Raw genomic sequence first — 13528 nt, 5'->3', positions numbered from 1 at the left:
AGTGCACAGTTCTAAGATACCTGTCTTCTTTTGCACATGAATGGACTCACAACTCTGAGACCATCTGGGAGATTATGAGGCAAACAGGTGCTCCTAATGGTTGGGGGGTTTTTTTGCAGCTTTTATTTGTGAAGTTGGGAGCTTATTCTCAGGATCACTACATGGTCCTTCTACCCAAATCTCCAGATGGCAACTGATGGCATGATTTGCATCATGTTTACACATTTTCAACAGAACACTTTGAGTTGATTTGGTTGATGACCATGGCATCATGAGGAAATGGACTCAAAGGCAGGAAAAAAAAAAAAAAAAAAGTGCTTTTAAACCTTCAACTACATAGTATAAAATTACGTACAAACTCTTTGCTCAAGTTGCTTACAGCTAATTTCACACGATGTTCAGTTCCCACCCACTCCTTCCTTTTCCCTTGTATGAAAACATGCTAAGCTAAAGATAAAGAGATAGTAAGTGTAGTAAGTGTTCATCTAAGAGAGACCAGCACGTCAAGAGATCTAATTCCATGGCATCACTGACTTTCAGGAGCAAGAAATATTCTTATAGCTTAGACAGAATCTTAATTTTTTACATATTCTTAAACTAAATTATGATACATCCTTGGTCAGAGTTACTCTGCAGTCTTCTGCAATATACAAAAGCCACAGGAAAAATCCATGCTGTTGGCCACCTTTCAACATTCTTTGATTATATGCAATTCAAAGCCAAGGAAGCTGTCTGTAATATCAAACATTCTTTTCCACTTCTCTCTTAGGAAGAGCCTATGTATTCTATGGCCATCATTAGCCACAGAACAAGAAAGTTAAGCAGCTTTGCAAAATAATGCATTTTCCTCTGCTCTAGCAAAACAGAGCAACCCCATCTCCTGGGATTTATCAGCATTTCAGTGAGCACTGTACAAGCAGGAAGGTAATTTCAGACAAAACAGCATACTGCTCCATAACCCAAGCAACACTGTTGTCATGGAAACTTTGAATAGCTTATTTCAGAATAAAACTCCAGATAAAACGAGCATAGAGTTCCCAAGATAGAGGAAAACAGCAATAAGCCTGTTTCAATTTGGGGCTGCTTTCATAGCAAACAGCATCTTAAGAGAGGTAACTGTGGTTTTGTGTGAACACACTGAGTTAAGCTATTAAACTAATTAGCATATATAAATATGATATAGACTGCCACATAGTGAGCAGTGATAGCCAGATACTTCCCATGTCCTTATGCATCCTCCACTGAAGCCTCTGCCATCAAGCTAAAGCACTAAGGGCATCCAGGTTGACATATTTTTAAATTCTTATAGATCTAGAGCCTTGGCTACTTGGCAAAATGAGTCTGAATTTTACAAAGCACCTTTGATAATTTCAAATACAATCTCCATTTCAAACTGAAGACTCACATGACTTGTTGGTGAGCTGACTCTTCCACATATGGGGTGAAACTGGGCAGTGGGCAGGGCACTTCTATACCAGAATTTGCACTGCTGCGAGGACGCTGAGGAAGGAAAAGTCAACATTAACAGCTTAAAGATTCATTTTTAGACTCTACGTTCCTCTATACTCTGAATCTCCCTTTTCCCAGTGTTTGGCTCATTTGTACTTCTTGTTATTTAAAAAAGTTAAATGTGATAGACTTTTCCAACATTAATTTACAAGATTAATTCCATTCTGATATATAAACAGTTACAGACCATCAGGTGAGCACTAGCACCTAAAAAAGCAAGACACACTCCTCCTGCGTGTCCTCATCAGTACCTAGTTTCTGTTATTCTGAAGGAATGCTGTTCAAGCTGGGTATTTGGTTGCTCCTCTTGTTTGTTTTCCAGAAATGCTACAGTCCTCATTGTTCAGCCAAGACTGTCCTAATTTTATGACAGTATTCCTTCTGCTGTCCATCAAGAACCTCCAGACTTCTCAATTTTCCTCTCAGAGGCCATTCCAACACCACAAAAATCCCTTAACTGCTTCTGGGGTCCATTATTTAACAGAAGATAGATGGAATTTAGTCTGACAACATGCTACTCTCATCTGCCTACTTGAAATTCCCCTAGACTCTTAAGCAGAAAAAGTTACATGGTGGGGATACTTCACAAATCGACCTCTCTTTTCTACCATTTTTCAAACTGCTTACTTGACCATCTTCGCACTGGCCGTAAAAGAGAAGCCCCTTTCCTCTGTGCAGCTTTTAATATCTCAAAGCGTTCACAAAAGGTTATTCTTTCACTGTAATACAAGCCAGAATGAGCACCACACTTCAGTGAAGGGGAATTAAACACCCTCAACTCTTTTGTTAGTTGCAGCTTTTATTTTCTTTTTAAATTAAATCTAACAAATTTCACGAAAGTGGGAACAGATAACACTAAGGACAAATATTAAAAGAATACAGAAGCATTTGGGGACCAGAATGACTGTGTTAAGGAGCCCAAAGCAAGGCAATAATAAAAGAAGTTTTACATTAATAATTCTTCCTTCTTATTTTTCTCAGTTAAATTAAATCTGTGATTTACTGAACTTTTCCATTCACTTAATCAAATTGCTTTGTATCTGACAGTTATTCTTCCTGGAGTTTCCACCAATTTCAGCCCATTTGTTTCCTCCCCTCATACTAGCTTTTGTTTCTAAGCTTCACTTATAACGATTTCTGTATTGAGAAGTCTAAAATATTTTTATCATCTGATTACCTTCTATTCTTCCTCTCTAATCTACAAAGAACAGGGGAACACTGGGGGTTATCTAAGGACCTATGAAACAAACTTGATTTCATAGGATTAATTTCCTTCAGATAATGTCTTGGATCATTTCTCTAGAACAGATTAAACACCTGTACTGCAGCTGCTTCTTTTCATGTCTCCAGCATTAGTTTAAACCATTGGAACCTACTTTGTCACCCTTTTTTCATCTACTGGCAAGCTTCCCTATATTGTCAGGATAAATATTCCATTGATCCTGTAGATCTTCAGCTCTTTTGATCTCCACTCTTCTGTTTTCCTTACAAGCACTTCGAAACAGACTTGCAGAATGCTGTACATACCTTATTTTCATAAGACGACAGGCAACAAGTTCTTCCTCTAGGTTGTATTGTATGATATCAATTTAACTCTTGCTCTTCTTTCTTACAGAATTAACTAATGCCTGGTTTCTCTCACTTTCTTTGGCTAGGGTTTTCCCTCTTCTCTTCATTTTTTGCCCTCCAAACAGTTTGGCAGGCCATCATTACCAATTTTTCTGGTTAGCAAGAATTATAACTTCTTGATTTAAGAACTCTAGAGAGTTTTTTAAACTTATTCTAGCAAGATCAGCTTGGTAAACTTGAATAGCTTATGCACAGCCAGAGACTCTTCAGGAAGAGGCTAGGAAGATCTGTAGTTACAAATAGACACAAACCCCAGGCAAGGGAGAAAGAACATGACCTTTGTCTCAGGGATCAGAAGTAGTCATCAGCTTAAACACATCCTCCTCTTTTTTGCCAGTCCATTTTGAGACTCCTTACCCTTCCAGAGTTCCAAGGTCCTGCGCTTAGTTCATTCTCCTTGGCCCGCGGAGCTGGAGGTGCTGTCCACGGCTGTGGTGTAGGTACAGGAATCTCAGGTCCAGAAGCTGAATTTTCATCAAACACGGCAAAACCTGGAGTATTTGAAAACTGCTGAGAAGTTACAGTCTGGAAGGTTCTGTTTTGGTTCGTGGCTATAAGCAAAAAGATTTATGCAAATTAACCTTTAACTATCACACTCAACTGAAAATTCCAAAGGTGTAACTCTTCCAATAATAATATGTGGTTTCAGCAGCTGAATGTACCTTTAAGTGCATCTCCTACACGACTAATTGGGGCTCTCACTTTTTTCTTCCCCCTGCCTTTTAGATCTGCCAATGAGCTTCTCTGAGGTTCTGCAGTTCCCAGAAGACCCGTATCTTTTTCATCAGCAGTTTCCTCAAGCCCCAGTAGCGTCTGCCGAGAAACACGAGCCTGAAATTGCCTTAGAAAAACGTTGGAGAAGTCAGCATAAACTTCACTGTAGCAGGTATCCACTGAAGCACCTAAGACTAAGTTCTTACCTTTAGTTGGAAGCTTACCTGTGATGGGACAGGAGTTTGTCCAAAGGCTCAGCTTTGCGCTGAAGACCTTCCTGGAATATCAGATCTGCTTTCTTAAAACTTCCTCTAGCCTCAAGTACTTCTGCCCATGTGATGTAGAATAGTGCCAGTGTTGTACCAATTTCCTGGCTATGTAGGTAACTGTACAGATCCAAGGGCTCATTACAACAATCTCCCTGAAACAACCAAAGTATTTCAGTAATCACATTGGACTACAAAGGATTCCAAGTCAATGTCTGCCTTTTGATGCCTCCCGCAAGACCCCATTGTTTCAATACAAGTCTTGCAGTAGCAGCTGTAAGGCCAGGACATAAAATTGTATCATGTCACAGCGCACAGGGTAAAGGAAAGGAATTAAATAGGGGAAGAATAATAACAATAAAAGCCTCTAACTGCATATATATATTTTTCAATATTATTACCAATCCCTTAATTCTAGCCTACGTATTTAAAGTCAGTCATTTCTTAGATTTTTATTTTTTTTTTAACCAAAGATAATTCAATGATTAAACTATGTCATATTGGAAATCCTGAAAATAGTTATTTTAGCTTTAGATAAAGTACAATGCATTTCTTATCACTTTTAGAACTGGTAAATCAGCTCAGGGAGCTAAAACTGGAGAAAAGCTACTTTACGAAGACAAGAACAACAAAAACTATAGCAATGGAGAGACAGGGCAAGACCAGAACACACTCAGCTTGGTATTGCTTAAACACAGGATGTGGATACAAGGCAGTTAGAAGTTAAAATAACTGGTAGGGCAAATATAACACCTAAAATGTATCTTTAAATCACTTTCTTTCCTCCTTAAATAAATAATCAAGCTCTACTCATCATTCAAACTAGCTTTTCTGAAACAAAACTTACGGAGTTTGTAGCTGTCCAAACTGAATAATACTAAAAAAAGGTCTAAGATCCTATTGAAAATGAGAAGTGGAATTCAAGAGTAGGTAACAGGTCTGCAGAGAGATACTTCTAATATTGCACTAATACTTCTAATATTCTTTGACTCTGTTGTTACAAAAAATCAGCTTAACTGTGTGCAAATGACATGACAAGTACCAAGAAAAAGCAACACCCAAGACATATTCACAAAACACTCACAAACTTGAGCCAGAGATTAAGATAGCGGGGATCTTTGTAGTATCGCTGCTGTTCATTGAGTGCTTTCACTGCCCTTTCCAATATTGCGGCAAGATTACTCTCCTTTCCACCCTGAGGGAATGTTTGCTCTGTCCACTTGATGTACCTAGATATGGAATATATTCATAGGAAGTCAGTTCTGAGTAAGATACAAGGCTTCTGTTTCTGTACAATGTAAGATTTAGAAAAAAAATCAGGCATGGCATTGAAAAACAACATATTAGTCAAAAAAACTGTTACAGAATTTACTTTTTAATGAGTTTCTTATTAAATTAGAATATCTTTTTTCTGAAGCTTTAACAAGGACATCTGACCTTTCTATTCTTTCTTCTGAAATAAAAGGAAACTTACCGGTCCCAGACATCCAGGGGATCATCTCCAGAGTAAAATCGGATTTCTGATTCAAACTCCCTAAAAAAAATTATTCATCCAATAAATGCATGTGTATAACTGTGTATAATCTATTCCCCAATGTTTGCTGTTTAAATGCTCCATTGCAAACCTAAAAATAGTAGTCGATACTGTACAGCACCCACAGCAAGTAGTTCTAAATACCTGGAGTGTGATAGTAGCATAGAAATCAGTTACTGAACTTCTGTTCTTTTATGCTTTTTTTAATACCTATGAGATTAGTACAATTAAATAAGACATAGAAAAAAATGATGAGGAGGCAGAAAGATAAAGGGAAAGAAGATGTCAAAACATTGCTCACTGTCTTTTGAGCTGAACAGCAGTGTGGGTGGAGGTCTCCTGCTGAGCCAGGGCTTCCTGTAAGGTGGACATAACACGCCCCTGCCGGAGGGGCTGCACATTCTCTTTGCTCAGCTCCCACTCATCGTTGCAGTCCTGTGACATGACAGCCTCTCCTTTAGATTCTGCGTTAATAACAAAAACAATAAGGAATTGATTTATTAGGTAGTATACTGACCTGAAACATGACAGACCTGGCTTTCTTTAGCCGCTCCACCATACACTTTCTGTGTGGCCACAAGCACACCGTTTAGGTCCCCAACTTTTAGAGAGAACTGAGCATTTAATTCCCCTCCACGGGAATTATATGAAACAAGAGCTTAGCACTTCTTTACAATAAAGAATCTCAGGAAGATGTTAGCAGGAGAGGCTACTAAGGCTAAGCTCTTTCCCTCCCCATCTGCATGCTCCCTTCCTTCCCACGAGATGATCACCTTCTCTGAGGCTGGCGACCGGCGACCCCCGGCCGAGGGCAGCCTCGGCAGCGCCGTAAACTGAGTCAAGCCCCTCTGGCTTTTCCCCTACGAGCAGTTGTAGCGGGCTTGTGGTAAAGGCGAGTCCCGACCCCTGCCTCCCTGCTGGGAGGGGACGAGCAGCGCGGCGGAGACTCTCCCCCACCGCGTAGCAAGCCAGCAAGCTCCCCGCTAGCACTGAGCGAGAGGAGAAGCAGTTTACTACGCAGTTCCAGAATGGCGGTTCGTCCCCGGGACGCCCCAGCCCCTCTTCCCTCACGCCGGGGTGCGGAGCCCCGCGCTCTCCTGACAGCGGCCGAAGGGAAGGCGTCCCTCAGCCCGCGCCGCCCGCCAAAACCCACAGCCACACGCACCAAGCACAGGGGTCCCGGGTCCGCGGCGAGCGCGCGAGCCCCGCGCCCTAACGGCAGCCCTGCCTCAGCCCCCTTCCAAATTCAAACTCCAACCGCCGCCAGCCTCCTCCCCATTGGCCACCCCCTTCACCACGCCCTGCCTGATTGGTTCCGCCCCGAGCCCGCCCTGCCGCACCGGTGCATCATGGGAATTATAGTTTCCCTCAGGCGGCTCGCGCCGCGAGCTGCCAGCAGGGAGAAATACATAATTAATTTTAGAATTAATGACCTTATAATTAACCTCATATAAAAGGCATCTGTCACCACAAGGAACGTTCCTACGTCCTCATTTTCCTGCTCGCGTGTGTTCCCGTCGTTTCGCTTCCTCAGCTCTGGTGCTCATCTCACCTGACGGTGGCTCTGCTAACGACAGAAATCTGCTGTTTTCACCAGGTTATTTCTCTGCCAGAAAATAATTCAGTTATTTTCTCTGAGGGGAGCGCTCCTTTCGGCATGCAACTAGCCGTTCGCTCAGCTTTGTTATCCCAGAAAAAAACTCACTTTTCAGGTATCCCTGTCAAATACAATGCAGCGTTTGTGACCCCTAAACTGGCTCCAAGTAACCTCTTTGGTCCGAACAAAAGAGTGTGCAGAGATACTAGCTCAGCCCCCCCGAGGCAGCATTGCTGTGTTAATGTGATGCTCAGCCCAGTTAATTGCCTTCTCTCCTACAGCATTGCAAGAGGGAACTAATTAGCCCAACAGGCTGCAGAAATACTGCTACACTGCTTCCAGTGCCAGAGCAAGATCGTGCAGTGAGAGACCAAATTCTCCTGGTCTGCCCTTATTTACATGGTATAGGCATGTCCTCAGAGTTAGCAACCTAATAAGATGGCTGAAATGCTTTACAGCTCCCCACGCTAGTTTCACGTTGTTCTTCAGCACTGGCTTGTGTTCCTGCAGGCTAACTGAAATGAGTTAGGACTAGTTGTTTACCTCTCTTTAAGTCAAAGTTAAGATCTAAATAAAATCCGGTATCTTCAGGGTCTTAAATGTACAGATGTCTTGCTCTCTTCTGCATTCTATATCTGCAAAAACTGAAATATGAGGCAGCTGAAAAAAAAAAAATTGCCATAGACATGGACAGAAATTTCCTGAGTAACACAGATTAGCTGCCTGCTATTATGGGAAAGGTGATCAATTTAAAAAAAAAAATTATCTTAAAACAAATTGAGTATTTAATGAGTAAAAAGGTGGTTTTTTTTTCTTCACAACTGATCTTAATGACTCAGACTCTGAAGGCATTTGTGATGCCTGTGAGTTATGAAACTTTCATACTCACAGATGAAATTTAATAATCACCCTTCACTGTTTATATATTCTATAGCATTCACATAGTATCAGTAAAAGGCATGAGTCATCTTATGAGTGCAAGTACGCAAAGCAATCACAAAAGAAAATCACAGCCTGATATTTGGGTTGCTGGGGGTTTTTTTGAGAAAAGGTGCCTGTATTAAAGGCAAACTGTGATCATGTCATTAATGGGTGATTGCTTCTTCACTACATGGGCAAGAAATTCATGACATACCTAAAAGGGATATATGGTTTTATATCCCCCTAATAAATCTGTTACTTCTATAACTGGACAGTTAACATACTTATCCTTCAATAAAATACATAACGTATGCATAAAGATATATAAATACAAGCATAACATCAAGTATAATATGGTCTCTTAAATTTTACAGCTATTCCATTAAGACTTATCATACAAGTGTTTCTCTCAACTTACACAAAATCAAGGTGTAAAACAGAACTGCAGTCTCTATCATTCATTACAGCAATCTCTCTGTGCCTTATTTAACATAAATTAGATGCTGTATGCTATTGTAAGAATAACTGGCCTGCACACAAGCTGTCACAGACCTGCTTGTGCTCTTACTACAATAGCACAACTGAACTTTCAATGTCTAAGGTCTTGTCCATGAATGAAAACTCAAATGTGCCCAGAATAATGACAAAAGCCTCTTTCTCATTCTTTTTGGGCTCCTCCAAGAGCCTGTGAAGAAACAGATAGAGGATGACACATAATGTGATCTCTTGACCTTTCTGTTTTTACAAATATGGAGTATTTTATCATGATGCCTAATAGCATTAATTCATTTTCATTAGTATTTTACACACAAGGGACAATGTAGGATGCTTCAGAAATGTGGTACAATGCAGTAACTCAAGGACTCAGTAACAGAGCTGACACTGCTGGGTGCAAAAGAGACCACCAAAGTTTTAGCCTAAGATAGGTGCTTCACAACATTCAGAAGCTAGGAAAACCCATTTAGTGCTGAGATCGTTGTGAGAATGCAACTACTTTTTCTCTAACACATCTTTTGTTTGATGTGTTACAGGAGCACTCCAAGTCCTTCATCTCATGGAGTTTCAGAGAGGACTAACCCATGTTATAATAACCAGTTTCCAAGCTTGAGACTGTTATCTAAGCCATTCGAAGAGGAAAAGATAAGGAATGAAAGCAGAGATCTTGAGCAGCTCCTGGGGACAAGGTACAACACATTAAGATATAACATGTTTAAACTGAACGTTAAATCCCTGTTGTTCTAAGATTATTACTTAAATCTGAATTTTGATCCTTCCACCTACATTTTCCTGCAGGACATTCATATGATGAGTATTGCCATTGTTGTTATAGGTAGAACTTTTGTATCAAGATGTTGTGGTCAGCATGTGTTTATAAAACTATGGCATTGGGTGGTGAATCACCTGTTGTTGAATATTGCCCTGAATAGGACTTCTGAGTATATGTATCCTTTTTATAATTGAGGCTGGTTTTCATTCTGTTCTTGAATTCTGGCTCAGATGCAGAGCCATACGTGTGTGCTGCAACGTGTCTAGCTAACAGAGATGAGAGCAATAACCCAAAGCTAAACCTAGTAACAAATGCTTAAATTTTATGAATATCCTGACTTCCTACAACAGTGACTGTCTTGGAGGACAGTCGTCTGAGTCTGAGTTGAATCAAAGTTTTCTTTTTTTAATCATATATACACACAAGTCCTAGAACACAACATTTTTACCTAGTCAGATGGTAGTGAAGGAGATCTTGTGAAATCTTGAATGCAAGTCAGTGAGTTTATGTGACTTTCTGATTTTATAATGTAAAATTTGACTGTGTTGAGCCACAAACAGGGGAAAGAGGCATTGGGAGGAGGCTTTAGGAGGAAAACTTCTTGCACATATGGAAAGAACAGGCAGTTTCGATTGAGGAATGCAGATTTTCCACCCCACCAGATCTTTGTGCTTCTTGTCACTCTGCTTCAGCCGCTGCCTTTGCTGCTGTAAACACCACCATCTTTTGGATCATTCCCTCTTTTAGGAGCAAAAGATGGGATTGAACTCTCTGAAATACAGTTTGTATCTAAGTATTACTACTACGTCATTGCTCTCCACAGGTCTTCTCTGCAGTCTCACTTTTTATTATAGTTCCAATTCTGTTCCTTTGAATCTATTTTGTGGACTGCTTTGTTTTCATTGATTGGATAAAATATGTATTTATAAAAAGAAAAGGCCCTAATTTGCTTAAAATCCATGTGATGGAGTTGATCCCATTTCTTTAAGTTTCCATTTACAGGTCTGCTGAAGTCAGTTTTACTTTTATGAGGACTTAGTAACCAAGTAATGAAAAAATAAATTGTACAAACGAGAATAAAATTGAATTAACTTTTTTTAAAAGAAAAAGAATCCCTTTTGGAGCTAAAAGCACTGTATATCCAAGGCAAATCAGGTTAAAACAGGTCTTCTACAGTTGACTATTTATCATTTGGAAGGTTTTTTTTTTAGACCAAGAATAATTTTCTCTGGATTATGTGATTGAAGAGGTCAGGGTTCATTACTGATTCAGATAAACGCTAGATAGTTCTGCTATCCTACATACAGAGAGAATAGGTCTCCAGTTACCTTCCGTCCCTTCAAAATTAAACCAAGAAGTGTCCTCTGCACTCTAATTAGCCATGTAGCAAAGCCATTTTTCTCTTGGAGGCAAAAAAGGCCAAAGGATGTACTTGCTGCCAGCTGTGCCAGTGAAGGCTTGATGAAATCCGTGAGGTTATTCACTTCTAAATGGGGACAGAGTTCGGGCTAGCAGAAATGGATTTTCAGACACCTTGGAATTTTTTGGTTTGTTTCTGTTACTTCCTGAAGGTAAAATGTCTGTATTTTGCTTGATTTTTCAAATTCCCTGCTTGGGTCTGCTGATTTCAATTCAGCTTTACAGTTTTCCCTGGCAGCCAAGAAGGGACGTTGCTTCTTAATCTCTGCAGAGGTCAAGAATGAAAATGAAATGGCCACTTCTGAGTTGTGTCTTACTCCAGTGAGATAAAATAATCAGTAGAGAAAGGCAGTCATCTGCAAAACCCAAGACCAGATTTGGCTTTTTGTAGATCTGCATTACAGATATTAAACCAAGATTATTCTAAGCTGGTACAGGAATAAAAAACAGAGCTTGATTGTGGATGGGGTGAAAGGTTTCTTAAATCTACCTATAGAGTTGAAACTTTCAAAAACATTTAAATGTCTTTGGAGTTTACGGATGAGCTTTTAAAGGTATTTAGATGCTCATTTGCCATCAAAAAACACTTCAGTTTAAGCACTTACATGGTTTTCAGTCCTGCACAGAAAAGGGTCCATTTAGAAACCAGTGCATGACACTTTATGCCTGTCTCAGGAAAGTCATAGTGCTCTTCATAATATTTATATCTGAACCTATGATATTTATTTAAAAGCTTACTGAAACATTTTTTGTTACTTTGCTTTATCAAACGTCTTCTGACTGATCCAAACAATTTTATAAAAACATTTCTATCACTTAGTATATTTTTCTTTCTCATACAAATGTTTATAAATGAACATGATTGTTGTACAATAATGCAAAAAGTTAGTCAACCTTTCCAGCCTAAACAGACAAACAAATCCAACCAGATTTAGTGTAATCTCAGGTGGGCTTGAATTTAAAAGATTACATTTTCTTCTTGTTCCTTTCACATTTTTCTTCATTTCCTTTCAAAAAATAATGTGAGATTGAAAGGGGAAAAAGACTCTTCCTCTTTAAAATCAGAATTTTCTTTGTTCTATATTATTTCCATTAAAAAAAAAAAAACAAACAAATCAGAAATAGCCATAACATATTAGAAGAAAGATAAAAATTAAAAGGGTTTTTTGCCTTTTTTCACAGTCATTACTATTTTTTCATCCAGTTCCAATGATTTGCTTGAACCAAAATACTGTCATGGCAGGCCCAAGACAGGAGACAAGAACGTAGGATCTGGAGGCTTTAACAGGCAATAGCTTGAAGAGACTGAGCTCTGCTTGCTGCCAAGTTTTATTAGCATCCTCACAACAACCACCACTACCATAGACATAATATTTACAAAACATCACCTCCTTTGAATGGGTACAGGCACAACCCTGAAAAATAACAAATACTGTGGCTGTAAGTACTGGTGTTAGAAATGGAAGAACGTAATGAAAAGACTGGTTTAACTGGACCTGTCCAATTTCTGTTTGAAAGATGAATCTTAAAGATATACTTGGAATTTATTTACATTTGATATTCACATGACATTGATATTATTAGAATATTTTTCCACTAATGGAATTTATTTTTCCCAATAGAATTTCAAATTTATTCCAATTTGTGGATTAGGTGTTTCCCTTTCATCTGGGTAGGGTTATTGCTGAGATGCCCAGGCTAGAGGTAATCCTGTCCATGGAAAATCCTGGTAATCCTGGCCAGGTTGTCTACTGCATGGTACTTTGCTGAACAGCTGTACAAATCAACCTGGTGAGGCTAGGGCTGGTGCTGTTCGGGCTTAGTTCCCAGCAGACCTGATAAGTCTATATTAGCACAACATATTTGGGTTATTTAATGTAATGCTCTTGATTAATGGTATCTTCAAGTTATGGAGGAGGATATGGGGGACTTCATAGCCAATCACATCTCTCAGAAATTATGATGGCATAAACAGAAGACCTGTAGGGATCTCATCTTTGACCCACCTCCCAGGAGAGGTATTTCCTGGAGGAAACATGCAGGAAATATCAGACTCCTCCTTAAGTGAAATCTGAAATCTCACCTAAAAGTAAGAGAATGAACAAGTGAAGCGTGATGGAAAATGTTGCTAACTTTCTCTGCATGTCAAATTAGTGCCACAGGATTTGAAAAATGCTAGCCTGGGAACGAAAAATGTGATCCTTCTCTGTAGATATCTCTGCTTCGTGTGGCAGCATCCTGACCACAGGGTATGCCAGACTGATATTCATATCACGGAGATCACGGGATCCTTTGAAGGATGAGTGCCACTCCAAGCACAGTATATTGGGTTTGTGTGGCAAGGTTTTGGTAGCAGGGGTGTTACAGGGGTGGCTTCTGTGAGAAGCTGCTAGAAGCTTCCCCTATGTCCAATGGAGCCAATGCCAGCTGGCTCCAAGACAGACCCGCCGCTGGCCAAAGCTGAGCCCATCAGCAGTGGCGGTAGCACCTCTGGGATAACAGATTTAAGAAGGGTGGGGGAAAACTGCTGCACAACAGCAGCTGGGAGAGGAGAGTGAGAAGATGTGAGAGGAACAACCCTGCAGACACCCAGGTCGGTGAAGAAGGAGGGGAGGAGGTGCTTCAGGTGCCGGAGCAGAGATTCCCCTGCAGCCCGTGGGGAAGACCATGGT

General features: G+C 40.0%; 1 protein-coding gene across 10 annotated transcripts in view; it reads right to left on the bottom strand.

Moving 5' to 3' along the window:
* Window positions 1–11867, bottom strand: part of BUB1B (BUB1 mitotic checkpoint serine/threonine kinase B) — a 33737-nt gene extending 21870 nt beyond the window's left edge. For 5 of the 10 annotated variants that reach the window (XR_005934108.1, XR_005934109.1, XM_041129105.1 and 2 more), the window contains exons 1-8: window positions 7086–11867; window positions 5954–6116; window positions 5593–5652; window positions 5203–5347; window positions 4077–4273; window positions 3801–3979; window positions 3496–3689; window positions 1406–1500 (exon numbers count right to left, since the gene is read on the bottom strand). Coding sequence is in view for 8 of the 10 variants with exons in the window: in XM_041129105.1 (XP_040985039.1) it covers window positions 1406–1500; window positions 3496–3689; window positions 3801–3979; window positions 4077–4273; window positions 5203–5347; window positions 5593–5652; window positions 5954–6096 (1013 nt within the window). In the remaining 2 variants the exon portion in view is untranslated. Of the gene's footprint in view, window positions 1–1405; window positions 1501–3495; window positions 3690–3800; window positions 3980–4076; window positions 4274–5202; window positions 5348–5592; window positions 5653–5953; window positions 6117–6425; window positions 6750–6817; window positions 7058–7085 lie in introns of those variants that run through there. The other 5 variants (XM_030039529.2, XM_041129107.1, XM_030039530.2 and 2 more) reach the window with 4 other exon arrangements.
* Window positions 11868–13528: the final 1661 nt, after the last annotated feature.

The sequence above is a fragment of the Aquila chrysaetos genome, chromosome 16, assembly GCF_900496995.4.
Source record: "Aquila chrysaetos chrysaetos chromosome 16, bAquChr1.4, whole genome shotgun sequence".
Classification (NCBI taxonomy): Eukaryota; Metazoa; Chordata; class Aves; order Accipitriformes; family Accipitridae; genus Aquila; species Aquila chrysaetos.
Note: the sequence above shows the minus strand (reverse complement) of the source record. Positions and strands in the feature narration are given on the sequence as shown.